Here is a 19,994-nt window from a genome sequence, read left to right as displayed (position 1 = left end):
TTTGGGTGTCCTCTTTTCGAGGTCCCATCTGGGGGTCTCTATTTTGGGGGTCCCGTTTTAGGGATCCCATTTGGGGTTCCCGTTTTGGTGTCCCCCATTTTTGAGGGTCCCATTTCGGGTTTCCCATTTCAAGATTTCTCCTTTTGGGGTTCCCGTTCTTCCTTTTGGGGGTCCCATTTTAGGGATCCCATTTGGTGTTCCCGTTTTGGTGTCCCCCATTTTTGAGGGTCCAATTTGGGGTTTCAAGATTTCTCCTTTTGGGGTTCCCGTTCTTCCTTCTGGAGTTCCCATTTTAGGGATCCCATTTGGGGTTCCCATTTTGGGAGTGCCCTTTCTTACGAGGTCCATGTGGGGTCCTCCACGTTTTGTGGGTTTTTTTTTGGGGTCCCACTTTTGAGGTCCCCTTTTGGGGTAGCACTTTAGAGTGTCCCACTCGGAGGTCTCATTTATGGGGTTCGATCTGCAGTTCCCATTTGGGGACTCCATTTGGGGGATTCTCCTTTTGGGGGTCCCATTTTAGGGGGTCTCCATTTGGGTGTCCTCTTTTGGGGGTCCCATCTGGGGGTCTCTATTTTGGGGGTCTCGTTTTAGGGATCCCATTTGGTGTTCCCGTTTTGGTGTCCCCCATTTTTGAGGGTCCAATTTGGGGTTTCAAGATTTCTCCTTTTGGGGTTCCCGTTCTTCCTTTTGGGGGTCCCATTTTAGGGATCCCATTTGGGGTTCCTGTTTTGGTGTCCCCCATTTTTGAGGGTCCCATTTGGGGTTTCCCATTTTGAGATTTCTCCTTTTGGGGTTCCCATTCTTCCTTTTGAAGATCCCATTTTAGGGATCCCATTTGGGGTTCCCATTTTGGGAGTGCCCTTTCTTAAGAGGTCCATGTGGGGTCCTCCACGTTTTGTGGGTTCCTTTTTGGGGTCCCACTTTTGAGGTCCCCTTTTGGGGTAGCACTTTAGAGTGTCCCACTCGGAGGTCTCATTTATGGGGTTCGATCTGCAGTTCCCATTTGGGGACTCCATTTGGGGGATTCTCCTTTTGTGGGTCCCATTTTAGGGGGTCTCCATTTGGGTGTCCTCTTTTGAAGGTCCCATCTGGGGGTCTCTATTTTGGGGGTCTCGTTTTAGGGATCCCATTTGGTGTTCCTGTTTTGGTGTCCCCCATTTTTGAGGGTCCAATTTGGGGTTTCAAGATTTCTCCTTTTGGGGTTCCCGTTCTTCCTTTTGGGGGTCCCGTTTTAGGGATCCCATTTGGGGTTCCTGTTTTGGTGTCCCCCATTTTTGAGGGTCCCATTTGGGGTTTCCCATTTTGAGATTTCTCCTTTTGGGGTTCCCGTTCTTCCTTTTGAAGATCCCATTTTAGGGATCCCATTTGGGGTTCCCATTTTGGGAGTGCCCTTTCTTACAAGGTCCATGTGGGGTCCTCCACGTTTTGTGGGTTCCTTTTTGGGGTCCCACTTTTGAGGTCCCCTTTTGGGGTAGCACTTTAGAGTGTCCCACTCGGAGGTCTCATTTATGGGGTTCGATCTGCAGTTCCCATTTGGGGACTCCATTTGGGGGATTCTCCTTTTGGGGGTCACATTTTAGGGGGTCTCCATTTGGGTGTCCTCTTTTTGAGGTCCCATCTGGGGGTCTCTATTTTGGGGGTCCCATTTTAGGGATCCCATTTGGGGTTCACGTTTTGGTGTCCCCCATTTTTGAGGGTCCAATTTGGGGTTTCAAGATTTCTCCTTTTGGGGTTCTTCCTTTTGGAGGTCCCATTTTAGGGATCCCATTTGGGGTTCCCATTTTGGGAGTGCCCTTTCTTACGAGGTCCATGTGGGGTCCTCCACGTTTTGTGGGTTCCTTTTTGGGGTCCCACTTTTGAGGTCCCCTTTTGGGGTAGCACTTTAGAGTGTCCCACTCGGAGGTCTCATTTATGGGGTTCGATCTGTAGTTCCCATTTGGGGATCCCATTTTGGGGATTCTCCTTTTGGGGGTCCCATTTTAGGGGGTCTCCATTTGGGTGTCCTCTTTTCGAGGTCCCATCTGGGGGTCTTTATTTTGGGGGTCCCGTTTTAGGGATCCCATTTGGTGTTCCCATTTTGGTGTCCCCCATTTTTGAGGGTCCCATTTGGGGTTTCCCATTTCAAGATTTCTCCTTTTGGGGTTCCCGTTCTTCCTTTTAAAGATCCCATTTTAGGGATCCCATTTGGGGTTCCCGTTTTGGTGTCCCCCATTTTTGAGGGTCCCATTTGGGGTTTCAAGATTTCTCCTTTTGGGGTTCCCGTTCTTCCTTTTGGAGGTCCCATTTTAGGGATCCCATTTGGTGTTCCCGTTTTGGTGTCCCCCATTTATGAGGGTCCCATTTGGGGTTTCAAGATTTCTCCTTTTGGGGTTCCCGTTCTTCCTTTTGGGGGTCCCATTTTAGGGATCCCATTTGGGGTTCCCATTTTGGGAGTGCCCTTTCTTACGAGGTCCATGTGGGGTCCTCCACGTTTTGTGGGTTCCTTTTTGGGGTCCCACATTTGAGGTCCCCTTTTGGGGTAGCACTTTAGAGTGTCCCACTCGGAGGTCTCATTGTGGGGGTTCGATCTGCAGTTCCCATTTGGGGGTCTCCATTTGGGGGATTCTCCTTTTGTTGGTCCCATTTTAGGGGGTCTCCATTTGGGTGTCCTCTTTTCGACGTCCCATCTGGGGGTCTCTATTTTGGGGGTCCCTTTTTAGGGATCCCATTTAGTGTTCCCGTTTTGGTGTCCCCCATTTTTGAGGGTCCCATTTGGGGTTTCCCATTTTGAGATTTCTCCTTTTGGGGTTCCCGTTCTTCCTTTTGAAGGTCCCATTTTAGGGATCCCATTTGGTGTTCCCGTTTTGGTGTCCCCCATTTTTGAGGGTCCCATTTGGGGTTTCAAGATTTCTCCTTTTGGGGTTCCCGTTCTTCCTTTTGAAGATCCCATTTTAGGGATCCCATTTGGGGTTCCCATTTTGGGAGTGCCCTTTCTTACGAGGTCCATGTGGGGTCCTCCACGTTTTGTGGGTTCCTTTTTGGGGTCCCACTTTTGAGGTCCCCTTTTGGGGTAGCACTTTAGTGTCCCACTCGGAGGTCTCATTTATGGGGTTTGATCTGCAGTTCCCATTTGGGGACTCCATTTGGGGGATTCTCCTTTTGGGGGTCACTTTTTTAGGGGGGTCCCCTGTTTTGGGGATTCCTCTTTGAGGTTCTTAGTTTTGAGGGCCTCCATTTGGGGGTGCCCTTTTCAGGTTCCCATTTTAGGGTCGTCATTTGAGGTCACCGTTTTGGAGGTTCCCCTTTGGCTGTTCCTTTTTTGGGGGGTTCCATTTGGGGTCCCCGTTTTGGGGTCAGATACAGACACACCCCAATGCTCTTTACCTTTATTAACAGCACCTCCATCTGCCCCTCCCCCCAGAAAACCCCAAAGTGGGGATCGGGGCTCCAGCACTGTATCCTACACAATCCTATATGGGGCACAGCACCCCAATACCTGAGGGGGTGGGATCCCAACATTTGGGAACCCCAACATTTGGGGCGATGGACCCCAAAAACCTGAGGTGAATGGAGAGGAGGGAATTTGGGGTGCTGGGGAGGCCTCTATTTGGTGTTATGGGACCATGAAGTTTGGGGTGATGGACCCTAAAACCTAGGGGTGACGGGATCCCAAAGTTTGGAGGGATGGACCCCAAAAAGCTGAGGTGAATGGGGGATGGGAACCCAATGTTTGGGGTGATGGGACCCCAAAATTTGAGGGGATGGGACTCCAAAACTCGGGGTTCTGGGGGGGACCCCAAAACCTGGGGTGCTTGGGAGGGGAGGATCCCTGAAAACTGGGGGTGATGGAAACCCAGAAGTTGGGGTGATGAGGGGGGCACCCCGAAATTTGGGGGGCAGGGACCCCAAAGCTTGAGGTCCTGGGTTGGGGACCCAAAACCTTGTGGTGATGGGGGAGACCCCAAAAATTCGAGGTAGTGGGACCCAAAAATGTGGGATTTGTTGGGGAACCCTAAATTTGGGGTCCTGGGGTCTCAAAACACGGGGGTTCTTGAGGGGTGTCCCTACATTTGAGGTACTGGGATCCCACAACCTGGGGCTGGGGAGACACCCTACATTTGGGGTGCAGGTGAGGGGGGGGGGGGGTTGCCCCCAGAGCTGGGGTTGTCCCTGAGGGTCCTGCTTGGTGGTGTCCCCCCGTCCTGATGTCCCTCATGCTGTTGGGTGGTGACACTGGGGGGTCACCACCAGGACCCCCCCCCCGGGGCTGCCCTCCTCAGTACAGGCGCTTCTCATACCTGGGGGGAGGGGACAGAAAGAGGGGGGGGGTCAGAGGGGGGGATGATGGTCAGTGGGACCCCCCCAAGCCCCCCATGGCACCACATCAGCCCATGCTGTCCCCAAGGGGTCCGGGTGGTGGCGCTGTCCCCATAAGGGGGGTCCTGTCCCCATAAGGGGGGTCCAGTCCCCATAAGGGGGGTCCCAGTTCCTACATGGCAGCAGTGTGACACTGTGTGTGGGGGGGGGGAAGTAGGGACGCGGTCAATGCGCTGATGTCACCTCAATGTCACCGGGTCACCTGGCACTGTCACCATGATGCCAATGGGCACCTGATAGCGGCACTGTGATGCCATCGGGTCATGGGGCACCGTCACCATGATGGAGGCACCGTCACCATGATGGCACCGTCACCATGATGGAGGCACCGTCACCATGATGGCGGCACCATCACCATGATGGAGGCACCGTCACCATGATGGAGGCACCGTCACCATGATGGCATCGTCACCATGATGGCACCGTCACCATGATGGCACCATCACCATGATGGATGACACCGTCACCATGATGGCACCATCACCATGATGGATGACACCGTCACCATGATGGCACCATCACCATGATGGAGGCACCGTCACCATGATGGAGGCACCGTCACCATGATGGCACCGTCACCATGATGGTGGCACTATCACCATGATGGCGGCACCGTCACCACGATGGCACCGTCACCATGATGGAGGCACCGTCACCATGATGGCACCGTCACCATGATGGCACCGTCACCATGATGGCAGCACCGTCACCTTGATGGCACCATCACCATGATGATGGCACCGTCACCATGATGGCAGCACTGTCACCATGATGGCACCGTCACCATGATGGCGGCATCGTCACCATGATGGAGGCACCGTCACCATGATGCCAATGGGCACCTGATAGCGGCACTGTGATGCCACCAGGTCATGGGGCACCATCACCATGACGGAGGCACCGTCACCATGATGGCGGCACCATCACCATGATGGCACCATCACCATGATGGTGGCACCGTCACCATGATGGCACCGTCACCATGATGGATGACACCGTCACCATGATGATGGCACCGTCACCATGATGGAGGCATCGTCACCATGATGGCACCATCACCATGATGGAGGCACCGTCACCATGATGGAGGCACCGTCACCATGATGGTGGCACCATCACCATGATGGAGGCACCGTCACCATGATGGAGGCACCGTCACCATGATGGCACCATCACCATGATGGAGGCACCATCACCATGATGGCACCGTCACCATGATGGTGGCACTATCACCATGATGGAGGCACCGTCACCATGATGGCACTGTCACCTTGATGGCACCATCACCATGATGGCGGCACCATCACCATGATGGCACCATCACCATGATGGCACCGTCACCATGATGGCACCATCACCATGATGGCACCGTCACCATGATGGCACTGTCACCTTGATGGCACCATCACCATGATGATGGCACCGTCACCATGATGATGGCACTGTCACCATGATGGAGGCACTGTCACCATGATGGCACCGTCACCATGATGGCACCGTCACCATGATGGAGGCACTGTCACCATGATGGCACCATCACCATGATGGCACAGTCACTATGATGGCACTGTCACCATGATGGAGGCACCGTCACCATGATGGCACCGTCACCATGATGGAGGCACCATCACCATGATGGCACCGTCACCATGATGGTGGCACTATCACCATGATGGAGGCACCGTCACCATGATGGCACCGTCACCATGATGGCGGCACCATCACCATGATGACACCGTCACCATGATGGAGGCATCGTCACCATGATGGCATCGTCACCATGATGGCACCATCACCATGATGATGACACCGGCACCATGATGGCACCATCACCATGATGGCACCGTCACCATGATGGCACCGTCACCATGATGGAGGCACCGTCACCATGATGGCATCGTCACCATGATGGCGGCATTGTCACTGTGATGATGACACCGTCACCATGATGGCACTGTCACCATGATGGAGGCACCATCACCATGATGATGGCACTGTCACCATGATGGCACTGTCACCATGATGGAGGCACCATCACCATGATGATGACACCGTCACCATGATGGTACCATCACATAGATGATGGCACTGTCACCATGATGGCAACATAACCATGATGGCACTGTCACCATGACAGTACCATCACATAGATGGCACCGTCACCATGATGGCGGCACCGTCACCATGATGGAGGCACTGTCACTATGATGGCACCGTCACCATGATGGCACCATCACCATGATGGCACCGTCACCATGATGGCACCGTCACCATGATGGAGGCACCATCACCATGATGGCACAGTCACCGTGATTACTCCGTCACCACGATGGCACTGTCACCATGATGGCACCATCACCATGACGGTACCATCACATAGATGATGGCACCGTCACCATGATGATGGCACTGTCACCATGATGGAGGCACTGTCACCATGATGGCACCATCACCATGATGGCACTGTCACCTTGATGGCACCATCACCATGATGATGACACCGTCACCATGATGGCACCATCACCATGACGGTACCATCACATAGATGATGGCACTGTCACCACGATGGCACCGTCACCTTGATGGCACTGTCACCATGATGGCGGCACCGTCACCACGATGGCACCGTCACCTTGATGGCACTGGTCCACCTGGCACTGTCCCTTTGGTGCCACCGCTGTCCCCTCGGTGCCACTTGAATGTCACCCGGCACCACGGGGCTCCGTCACCTCAATGGTGACACCAGGTCAATTGGCATCGTCACCGGTGGCACTGAGGTGAACTATGGGGCACACGCAATGGAGGCAGGGGGGTCAATGGGGACAATAAGGTCAATGGGGTCACAGGGTGGACAATGGGGACAGTGGGAGCAGGGAGGACATTGGGAACAATGGGGATTATGGGGACAATGGGGTCACTGGTGTCAATGACAACAATGGGGGCAGTGGGGACAATGAGGACACGGGTGACAACGAGGACATTGGGAACAATGGGGCCAGTGGGGACAATGGGAACATAGGGGACAATGAGAATATTGGGAACAATGGAGACACTGGGGACAGTGGGGACAATGGGGCCATAAAGGGACAATGAAAACAGCGGGGGTCAGTGGGGACACTGGGAGCAGGGGGGACAATAGGGACAATGGAGGCAATGGGGACAGTGGGGCCACTGGTGTCAATGAAGACAATGGGGGCAGTGGGGACAATGGGAACATGGGTGACAGTGAGAACACTGGGGACAATGGGGACAACTACTGGGACAACGGGGACAGTGGCCCCGCCGTGGTGCTGCCCCACATCCCCCAATGTCCCCCCCAATGTCCCCCATGTCCCCCCCGATGTCCCCCCCGATGTCTCCCCCCATGTCCCCCCATGTCCCCCCATGTCCCCCATGTCCCCCCCCAATGTCCCCCCATGTCCCCCCCCAACATCCCCCCTGTATCCCCCCATGTCCCCCCAATGTCCCCCCCATGTCACCCCAATGTCCCCCCCAATGTCCCCCCATGTCCCCCAATGTCCCCCCCAACATCCCCCCTGTATCCCCCCATGTCCCCCCAATGTCCCCCCATGTCCCCCCCAACATCTCCCCTGTATCCCCCCATGTCCCCCCAATGTCCCCCCATGTCCCCCCCCAATGTCCTCCCTGTATCCCCCCAACATCCCCCCTGTATCCCCCCATGTCCCCCCAATGTCCCCCCCATGTCCCCCCAATGTCCCCCCCGATGTCCCCCCATGTCCCCCCAATGTCCCCCCCCAACATCTCCCCTGTATCCCCCCATGTCCCCCCCATGTCCCCCCAATGTCCCCTCCATGTCCCCCCCAATGTCCCCCCATGTCCCCCAATGTCCCCCCCAACATCTCCCCTGTATCCCCCCAATGTCCCCCCCATGTCCCCCCAATGTCCCCCCATGTCCCCCCCGATGTCCCCCCATGTCCCCCAATGTCCCCCCCAACATCTCCCCTGTATCCCCCCCCATGTCCCCCCCCAATGTCCCCCCTATGTCCCCCAATGTCCCCCCCAACATCCCCCCTGTATCCCCCCAATGTCCCCCCCATGTCCCCCCAATGTCCCCCCATGTCCCCCCCGATGTCCCCCCATGTCCCCCAATGTCCCCCCCAACATCTCCCCTGTATCCCCCCATGTCCCCCCAATGTCCCCCCATGTCCCCCCCGATGTCCCCCCAATGTCCCCCCCCAATGTCCCACCCATGTCCCCCAATGTCCCCCCCCAACATCCCCCCTATATCCCCCCAACATCCCCCCTGTATCCCCCCAATGTCCCCCCCGATGTCCCCCATGTCCCCCCCCAATGTACCCCCATGTCCTCCCCAATGTCCCCCCCATGTCCCCCCATGTCCCCCCCCAACATCCCCCCTGTATCCCCCCATGTCCCTCCCATGTCCCCCCCCGATGTATCCCCCCATGTCCCCCCAATGTCCCCCCCATGTCCCCCCCAATGTCCCCCCATGTCCCCCCACTCACAGCTGCATTCCCTGTAGGCCGCCCTCCAGCTGCGCTGCCAGCGTGCGCCGCTCGAACTTCAGCTGCCCCGAGTATGTCATGGAGCTGCGGGACACCCGGCCCTCAGAGCCCCCCCTCACCACGGCCCCATCAGCCACCAGGGCCCACATCGTAGGTCATGGCCTCCATCATCCCTTATGGCCTCCATTGCCCATTATGGTCCCCACCATCCCCCATGGTCCCCACCATTCACCATGGCCCCCATCGTTAATCATGGCCCGTGCCATCCTCTATGGTCCCAACCATCCCAATGGTCTCCATCATCCCTCGTAGTCCCCCATGATTTATCATGGTTCCCAACATCCCTTATGGTCTCCATCATCCATTATGGTCTCCATCATCCATCATGGCCCCCACTATCCATCATCCTAATGGTCCCAACAGTCTCCATCATCCCTTGTGGTCCCTATAGTCTCTTACAGTCCCAACCATCCCAGTAGTCTCCACCACCCCAACAGTCTCCATCATCCCTTATGGCCTCCATTGTCCATCATGGCTCCCACCATCCCCCATGGTCCCCACCATTCACCGTGGCCCCCATCGTTAATCATGGCCTGTGCCATCCCCTATGGACCCAACCATCCCAATGGTCTCCATCATCCCTCGTAGTCCCCCATGATTTATCATGGTCCCCATCATCTCCATCATCCCCATTATCCTTCAAGGTCCCCATCATCCCTTAAGACCTCCATCTTCCCCATTGTCCCTTATCCCCATCATTCCATATGGTCTCCATCATCCCTTATGGACTCCATCATCTCTGTGGTCTCCATCATCCTAATGGTCTCCATCATCCCTTAAGTTCCCCCTTAGCCCTTATGACCTCCAGCATCCCTTATGGTCTCCATCACCCCCACAGTCTCCATCATTCCATATGGTCTCCAGCATCCCTTATGACCTCCACCATCCTAATGGTCTCCATCATCCCTTACGTTCCCCCTTAGCCCTTATGACCTCCTTCAACCATTATGGTCTCCATCATCCCCACAGTCTCCATCATCCCTTACGGACTCCACCATTCTTTGGAATCCTCTCTGTCCCCATTGTCCCCCCAGCTCCCCATAGTCCCCGATGTCCCCATAGTCCCCACTACGGTCCCAATGTCCCCATAGCCCCCACTGCCCCCATAACCCCCCACATCCCCATTGTCCCCATAGCCCCCCATATCCCCATTGTCCCCCCATATCCCCATTGCCCCCGTAGCCCCCCATATCCCAACATCCCCATAGCTCCCCATATCCCCATTGCCCCCATATCCCCACTGCCCCCATAGCTCCCCATATCCCAATATCCCCATAGCTCCCCATATCCCCATATCCCCATTGTCCCCATTGCCCCCATATCCTCCACTGCCCCCATAGCCCCCCATATCCCCATAGCCCCCCATATCCCCATTGCCCCCATTGCCCCCATAGCCCCCACTGCGCCCATAGCCCCCCATATCCCCATAGCCCCCCATATCCCCATTGCCCCCATTGCCCCCCATTGCCCCCATAGCCCCCACTGCGCCCATAGCCCCCCATATCCCCATAGCCCCCCATATCCCCATTGCCCCCCATATCCCCATTGCCCCCCATATCCCTATTGCCCCCCATATCCCCATAGCCCCCCATATCCCCATTGCCCCCATTGCCCCCCATTGCCCCCATAGCCCCCACTGCCCCCATAACCCCCCACATCCCCATTGCCCCCATAGCCCCCCATATCCCTATTGCCCCCCATATCCCCATTGCCCCCATAGCCCCCACTGCCCCCATAGCCCCCCATATCCCCATATCCCCCATATCCCCCATAGCCCCCCATTACCGCAGTGCAGTGAGGCTTCGTGCCCCCAGGTCCTGGCAGCCCCGTTGGATCCCATTAATGATATAGGGCAGGAACTTGTGCACCGAGCCCTTGTCCTGCAAGGACCCAGGGACGCCCGGCCCCATATGGGCCTTGTCCCCATCGCTGTGGGGCACGGGGGGGGGGGGGGGGGGGTCAGTGTCTGCTCTTCATTGTCCCCCCCATCCCCATTGTCTCCAATGGTTCCCATGATGCTCCCCGCCCCCACTGCCCCCCACAATGCCCACTGCCCCCCATGTCCCCATTGCCCCCCATGTCCCCATTGACCCCCGTGTCCCCATTATCCCCCACTAATCCCATTAACCCCCATGTCCCCATTACCCCACATGTCCCCCCTGCCCCCCATGTCCCCATAGCCCCCATCATTCCCATTGACCCCATGTCCCCCCTGCCCCCCATGTCCCCATTACCCCCCATATCCCCATTACCCCCCATGTCCCCATAGCCCCCATCATTCCCATTGACCCCATGTCCCCCCTGCCCCCCATGTCCCCATTTCCCCCCATATCCCCATAGCCCCCCATTACCCCCTGCCCCCCATGTCCCCATAGCCCCCATCATTCCCATTGACCCCATGTCCCCCCTGCCCCCCATGTCCCCATTTCCCCCCATATCCCTACAGCTCCCCATTACCCCCTGCCCCCCATATCCCCATAGCCCCCCATGTTCCCCCTGCCCCCCATGTCCCCATTACCCCCCATCATTCCCATTGATCCCATGTCCATCCTGCCCCCCACATCCCCATTACCCCCCACATCCCCATTACCCCCCATGTCCCCCCTGCCCCCCATGTCCCCATAGCCCCCATCATTCCCATTGACCCCATGTCCCCCCTGCCCCCCATGTCCCCATTTCCCCCCATATCCCCACAGCTCCCCATTACCCCCTGCCCCCCATATCCCCATAGCCCCCCATGTTCCCCCTGCCCCCCATGTCCCCATTACCCCCCATCATTCCCATTGATCCCATGTCCATCCTGCCCCCCACATCCCCATTACCCCCCACATCCCCATTACCCCCCATGTCCCCCCTGCCCCCCATGTCCCCATAGCCCCCATCATTCCCATTGACCCCATGTCCCCCCTGCCCCCCATGTCCCCATTTCCCCCCATATCCCCACAGCTCCCCATTACTCCCTGCCCCCCATATCCCCATAGCCCCCCATGTTCCCCCTGCCCCCCATGTCCCCATAGCCTCCCATCATTCCCATTGACCCCATGTCCCCATTACCCCCCACATCCCCATTACCCCCCACATCCCCATTACCTCCATGTCCCCATTACCCCCCATGTCCCCATAGCCTCCCATCATTCCCATTGACCCCATGTCCCCCCTACCCCCATGTCCCCATTACCCCCCACATCCCCATTACCCCCCATGTCCCCCCTGCCCCCCATGTCCCCATAGCCCCCATCATTCCCATTGACCCCATGTCCCCACTGCCCCCCATGTCCCCATTTCCCCCCATATCCCCACAGCCCCCCACACCCCCCTGCCCCCCATATCCCCATTACTCCCCACATCCCCATTACCCCCCATGTCCCCATTACCCCCCATGTCCCCATTACCCCCCACATCCCCATTACCCCCCATATCCCCATTACCCCCCACATCCCCATTACCCCCCATATCCCCATTACCCCCCACATCCCCATTACCCCCCATATCCCCATAGCCCCCCACAACCCCCTGCCCCCCATATCCCCATAGCTCCCCATATCCCCATTACCCCCCATGTCCCCATTACCCCCCATGTCCCCATAGCCCCCATCATTCCCATTGACCCCATGTCCCCCCTGCCCCCCACATCCCCATTACCCCCCATGTCCCCATTACCCCCCACATCCCCATTACCCCCCATGTCCCCATTACCCCCCACATCCCCATTACCCCCCATGTCCCCATTACCCCCCATGTCCCCATAGCCCCCATCATTCCCATTGACCCCATGTCCCCCCTGCCCCCCATGTCCCCATTTCCCCCCATATCCCCACAGCTCCCCATTACCCCCTGCCCCCCATATCCCCATAGCCCCCCATGTTCCCCCTGCCCCCCACATCCCCATTACCCCCCACATCCCCATTACCCCCCATGTCCCCATTACCCCCCATGTTCCCATAGCCCCCATCATTCCCATTGACCCCATGTCCCCCCTGCCCCCCATGTCCCCATTACCCCCCATGTCCCCATAGCCCCCATCATTCCCATTGACCCCATGTCCCCCCTGCCCCCCATGTCCCCATTACCCCCCATATCCCCATAGCCCCCCACACCCCCCATACCCCACATCCCCCCATACCTGTATCCCTGCTGCCCCCCCCCCATCCCGGTGCCGTCCATTGTTGCCCCCCCCCTCGGCTTCTTGGCCTGGACCCCGTCGGAATAGAACAGCTGCCCCGGGGCCTCAGTGGTACCACAGAGCACAGAGCCCAGCATCACTGCAACCAATGGGACCTATTAGTGTATGGCCATATATAGGGACCCTAAATAGGGGACCCTATTAGTGTATGGCCATATATAGGGACCCTATTAGTGTATGGCATATATAGGGACCCTATTAGTGTATGGCCATATATAGGGACCCTATGAGTGTATGGCCATATATAGGGACCCTATTAGTGTATGGCCATATATAGGGACCCTATTAGTGTATGGCCATATATAGGGACCCTATTAGTGTATGGCCATGTATAGGGACCCTATTAATGTATGGCCATATATAGGGACCCTATTAGTGTATGGCCATATATAGGGACCCTATTAGTGTATGGCCATATATAGGGACCATATGAGTGTATGGCCATATATAGGGACCCTATTAGTGTATGGCCATATATAGGGACCCTATTAGTGTATGGCCGTATATAGGGGACCCTATTAGTGTATGGCCATATATAGGGACCCTATTAGTGTATGGCATATATAGGGGACCCTATTAGTGTATGGCATATATAGGGGACCCTATTAGTGTATGGCATATATAGGGACCCTATTAGTGTATGGCATATATAGGGGACCCTATGAGTGTATGGCCATATATAGGGACCCTATTAGTGTATGGCCATATATAGGGGACCCTAAATAGGGGACCCTATTAGTGTATGGCCATATATAAGGACCCTATTAGTGTATGGCCATATATAGGGGACCCTATTAGTGTATGGCCATATATAGGGACCCTATGAGTGTATGGCCATATATAGGGGACCCTAAATAGGGGACCCTATTAGTGTATGGCCATATATAGGGGACCTTATGAGTGTATGGCCATATATAGGGACCCTATTAGTGTATGGCCATATATAGGGACCCTATGAGTGTATGGCCATATATAGGGACCCTATTAGTGTATGGCCATATATAGGGACCCTATGAGTGTATGGCCATATATAGGGACCCTGTTAGTGTATGGCCATATATAGGGACCCTATTAGTATATGGCCATATATAGGGACCCTATTAGTGTATGGCCATATATAGGGGACCCTATTAGTGTATGGCCATATATAGGGACCCTATGAGTGTATGGCATATATAGGGACCCTATTAGTGTATGGCCATATATAGGGACCCTATGAGTGTATGGCATATATAGGGACCCTATTAGTGTATGGCCATATATAGGGACCCTATGAGTGTATGGCCATATATAGGGACCCTATGAGTGTATGGCCATATATAGGGACCCTATTAGTGTATGGATATATATAGGGGACCCTATTAGTGTATGGCCATATATAGGGACCCTATTAGTGTATGGCCATATATAGGGACCCTATTAGTGTATGGCCATAAATAGGGACCCTATTAGTGTATGGCCATATATAGGGACCCTATTAGTGTATGGCCATATATAGGGGACCCTATTAGTGTATGGCCATAAATAGGGACCCTATTAGTGTATGGCCATATATAGGGACCCTATTAGTGTATGGCCATATATAGGGGACCCTATTAGTGTATGGCCATATATAGGGGACCCTATTAGTTTATGGCCATATATAGGGACCCTATTAGTGTATGGCCATAAATAGGGGACCCTATTAGCACTATGGCCCTAAATAGGGAACCTCATTAACAACCCATGGATATGGGATAACCCATATCCCATACCCCACATTCCATACCCACACCCCACACCTCATAGACACACCCCATACCCCTACCCTGTACCCCATACCCCATACCCCATATCCCATATCCCATACCCCATACCCCATACCCCATATCCCATACCCCATACCCCATACCCCATATCCCATATCCCATACCCCATACCCCATACCCCATATCCCATACCCCATACCCCATACCCCATATCCCATACCCCATACCCCATACCCCAACATCCCATACCCCATATCCCATACCCCATACCCCATACCCCATACCCCATATCCCATACCCCATATCCCATACCCCATATCCCATATCCCATATCCCATACCCCATATCCCATACCCCATACCCCATATCCCATACCCCATATCCCCTACCCCATATCCCATACCCCATACCCCATACCCCATATCCCATACCCCATACCCCATACCCCAACATCCCATACCCCATATCCCATATCCCATACCCCATACCCCATATCCCATACCCCATACCCCATACCCCATATCCCATACCCCATACCCCATATCCCATACCCATACCCCAACATCCCATACCCCATATCCCATACCCCATACCCCATACCCCATACCCCATACCCCATATCCCATACCCCATATCCCATATCCCATATCCCATACCCCATACCCCATATCCCATACCCCATACCCCAACATCCCATACCCCATATCCCATACCCCATACCCCATACCCCATATCCCATACCCCATATCCCCTACCCCATATCCCATACCCCATACCCCATACCCCATACCCCATATCCCATACCCCATATCCCATACCCCATACCCCATACCCCATATCCCATACCCCATATCCCTACCCCATATCCCATACCCCATACCCCATATCCATACCCCATACCCCATATCCCATACCCATACCCACACCCCATACCCACACCCCATAGCCACCTCCCATAGCCACACCCATACCCTATACCCCATACCCACACCCCATACCCTATACCCCATACCCACCCCACACCCCATACCCATACCCTATATCCCATACCCATACCCTATATCTCACACCCCATAGCCACACCCCATACCCCTACCCTGTACCCCATACCCATATCCACCTCCCATACCCCATACCCCAACATCCCATACCCCATATCCCATACCCCATATCCCATACCCCATACCCCATACCCCATACCCACACCCCATATCCACACCCCATATCCCACACCCGTACCTATCCTACACCCCACACAGTACACCCCACACCCCATACCCCATATCCATCCTACACCCCACACCCCATACCCACATCACATACCCATACCTTATACCCCATACCCCATACCCACACCCCACAACCACCCCCCATAGCCACACCCATACCCTATACCCCATACCCACCCCACACCCCATACCCTATACCCCATACCCACCCCACACCCCATACCCTATACCCCATACCCATAGCCACACCCCATACCCTATACCCCATACCCATAGCCACACCCCATACCCTATACCCCATACCCATAGCCACACCCCATACCCTATACCCCATACCCACCCCACACCCCATACCCATACCCTATACCCCATACCCACCCCACACCCCATACCCACTCCCCATAGCCATACCTGTACCCTATATCCCACACCCCATACCCATTCCCTATATCCCACATCCCATACCCCATACCCACACCCCATACCCACACCCCATACCCTATACCCTATACCCACCCCACCCCCCATACCCATACCCTATACCCCATACCCATACCCTATATCCCGCACCCCATACCCACCCCTCATAGCCATACCTGTACCCTATATCCCACACCCCATACCCATCCCCTATATCCCACGTCCCATACCATATACCCCATGCCCACCCCACACCCCATACCCATACCCTATACCCCATACCCACACCCCATACCCACCCCCCATAGCCATACCTGTACCCTATATCCCACACCCCATACCCATTCCCTATATCCCACATCCCATACCCCATACCCACACCCCATACCCTATACCCCATACCCACCCCCCACCCCATACCCTATACCCCATACCCATACCCACACCCCATACCCTATACCCCATACCCATACCCACACCCCATACCCTATACCCCATACCCATACCCACACCCCATACCCTATACCCCATACCCACCCCACACCCCATACCCACACCCCATACACTATACCCTATACCCACCCCACCCCCCATACCCATACCCATACCCTATACCCCATACCCACACCCCATACCCACCCCCCATAGCCATACCTGTACCCTATATCCCACACCCCATACCCATTCCCTATATCCCACGTCCCATACCCCATACCCACACCCCATACCCACACCCCATACCCATACCCTATACCCCATACCCATACCCTATATCCCACACCCCATACCCACCCCCCATAGCCATACCTGTACCCTATATCCCACACCCCATACCCATTCCCTATATCCCACATCCCATACCCCATACCCACACCCCATACCCATCCCCTATATCCCACGTCCCATACCCCATACCCACACCCCATACCCTATATCCCACACCCTATACCCACCCCATATCCACCCCATAACCCACCGGTGTTGGCTCCCACAGCCTGTGCCTTGACAGCCTGCCCCACACCCTATACCCACACCCCATACCCTATACCCACCCCATACCCCATACCCCATACCCTATACCCCCATACCCTATACTCCATACCCCATACCCTATACCCTATACCCACCCCATACCCCATACCCCATACCCTATACCCTATACCCACCCCATACCCCATACCCTATACCCTATACCCACCCCATACCCCACACCCCATATCCACCCCATACCCCACACCCCATATCCACCCCATACCCCATACCCCATACCCACCCCATACCCCACACCCCATATCCACCCCATACCCCATACCCCATACCCACCCCATACCCCACACCCCATATCCACCCCATACCCTATACCCCATACCCACCCCACACCCCATACCCATACCCTATACCCCATACCCACCCCACACCCCATACCCACCCCATACCCCATACCCACCCCATACCCCACACCCCATATCCACCCCATACCCCATATCCACCCCACACCCCATACCCCATATCCACCCCATACCCCATACCCCATATCCACCCCATACCCCATATCCACCCCACACCCCATACCCCATATCCACCCCATACCCCATACCCCATACCCACCCCATACCCCACACCCCATATCCACCCCATACCCCATACCCCATACCCACCCCATACCCCATACCCCATATCCACCCCATACCCTATACCCACCCCATACCCACCCCATATCCACCCCATACCCCATACCCCATACCCACCCCATACCCCATACCCCATATCCACCCCATACCCCACACCCCATATCCACCCCATACCCCATACCCCATATCCACCCCATACCCCATACCCCATATCCACCCCATACCCCACACCCCATATCCACCCCATACCCCATACCCTATACCCCATACCCACCCCACACCCCATACCCACCCCATACCCCATACCCACCCCATACCCCACACCCCATATCCACCCCATACCCCATATCCACCCCACACCCCATACCCCATATCCACCCCATACCCCATACCCCATATCCACCCCATACCCCATATCCACCCCACACCCCATACCCCATATCCACCCCATACCCCATACCCCATACCCACCCCATACCCCATACCCACCCCATACCCCATACCCCATATCCACCCCATACCCCATATCCACCCCACACCCCATACCCCATATCCACCCCATACCCCATACCCCATATCCACCCCATACCCCATATCCACCCCACACCCCATACCCCATACCCACCCCATACCCCACACCCCATATCCACCCCATACCCCATACCCCACACCCCATACCCCATACCCCATACCCACCCCATACCCCATACCCCATACCCACCCCATACCCCATACCCCATACCCACCCCACACCCCATACCCATACCCTATACCCCATACCCACCCCACACCCCATACCCACCCCATACCCCATACCCACCCCATACCCCACACCCCATATCCACCCCATACCCCATATCCACCCCACACCCCATACCCCATATCCACCCCATACCCCATACCCCATATCCACCCCATACCCCATATCCACCCCACACCCCATACCCCATATCCACCCCATACCCCATACCCCATACCCACCCCATACCCCATACCCACCCCATACCCCATACCCCATATCCACCCCATACCCCATATCCACCCCACACCCCATACCCCATATCCACCCCATACCCCATACCCCATATCCACCCCATACCCCATATCCACCCCACACCCCATACCCCATACCCACCCCATACCCCACACCCCATATCCACCCCATACCCCATACCCCACACCCCATACCCCATACCCCATACCCACCCCATACCCCATACCCCATACCCACCCCATAACCCACCGGTGTTGGCTCCCACAGCCAGTGCCTTGACCGCCTGCCCCACACCCCGGATCCCTCCATCGGCGATAACGGGGACCCCATAGCGCCGCGCGTAGTCTGCCACCCTATAGACTGCGGTGCCGGGGGGACGCTCACAGGGAGCTGCAATGGCACATATAGGGTCACATATAGGGTCAGGTATAGGGACAATCCGCCACCCTATAGACTGCGGTGCCGCGGGGACGGTCACAGGGTGCTGTGGGACACGTATAGGGACACATATAGGGCCAGGTATAGGGACAATCTGCCACCCTATAGACTGATGTGCCAGGGGGACGGTCACAGGGCACTATGGGATGGCAATGGGGACATATAGGGACATGTATAGGGACACATATAGGGACAGGGATGGGGGAGATATAGGGACAGGTATAGGGACACATATAGGGACAGGTATAGGGACACATATAGGGACAGGTATAGGGACAATCTGCCACCCTATAGACTGCTGTGCCGGGGGGATGGTCACAGGGCACTATGGGACGGCAATGGGAACATATAGGGTCAGGTATAGGGACACATATAGGGACAGGGATGGGGGAGATATAGGGACAGGTATAGGGACACATATAGGGACAGGTATAGGGACACATATAGGGAC

At 55.9% G+C, this 19,994-nt stretch overlaps 1 protein-coding gene across 2 annotated transcripts; it reads right to left on the bottom strand.

Annotated features, from left to right (window-relative positions):
- Positions 1–3,349: 3,349 nt before the first annotated feature.
- LOC146751008 (inosine-5'-monophosphate dehydrogenase 1-like) lies at positions 3,350–19,586 on the bottom strand. Of its 2 annotated transcripts, XM_085535806.1 has the most exons (4): positions 19,355–19,586; positions 10,686–10,829; positions 8,841–8,924; positions 3,350–4,277 (listed from the first exon to the last, which is right to left on the bottom strand). In XM_085535806.1, the coding sequence occupies exons 2-4, from the start codon at positions 10,808–10,810 to the stop codon at positions 4,256–4,258; spliced, it is 231 nt and encodes a 76-aa protein (XP_085391932.1). In that variant the 5' UTR covers positions 10,811–10,829; positions 19,355–19,586; the 3' UTR covers positions 3,350–4,255. The 2 variants fall into 2 exon arrangements, 1 of the variants encoding a protein (XP_085391932.1); XR_014941970.1 differs by lacking the exons at positions 3,350–4,277; positions 8,841–8,924; positions 10,686–10,829 and adding an exon at positions 13,024–13,162.
- Between the last annotated feature and the right edge of the window lie 408 nt (positions 19,587–19,994).

This window comes from Coturnix japonica, unplaced genomic scaffold (assembly GCF_054131305.1).
Source record: "Coturnix japonica strain WE unplaced genomic scaffold, WE-NBRP24 Scf184, whole genome shotgun sequence".
Taxonomy (NCBI): domain Eukaryota; kingdom Metazoa; phylum Chordata; class Aves; order Galliformes; family Phasianidae; genus Coturnix; species Coturnix japonica.
Note: the sequence above shows the minus strand (reverse complement) of the source record. Positions and strands in the feature narration are given on the sequence as shown.

Excerpts from the sequence above, each read along its gene's own strand:
- LOC146751008 (XM_085535806.1), bottom strand. The coding sequence starts at position 10,810 with ATGGGGCCGGGCGTCCCTGGGTCCTTGCAGGACAAGGGCTCGGTGCAC. Across the intron at positions 8,925-10,685 it reads CGAAGCCTCACTGCACTGCG|CTCCATGACATACTCGGGGC; the intron begins GTAATGGGGGGC and ends GGTGTCCCGCAG. Across the intron at positions 4,278-8,840 it reads GGCCTACAGGGAATGCAGCT|GTATGAGAAGCGCCTGTACT; the intron begins GTGAGTGGGGGG and ends CCCTCCCCCCAG.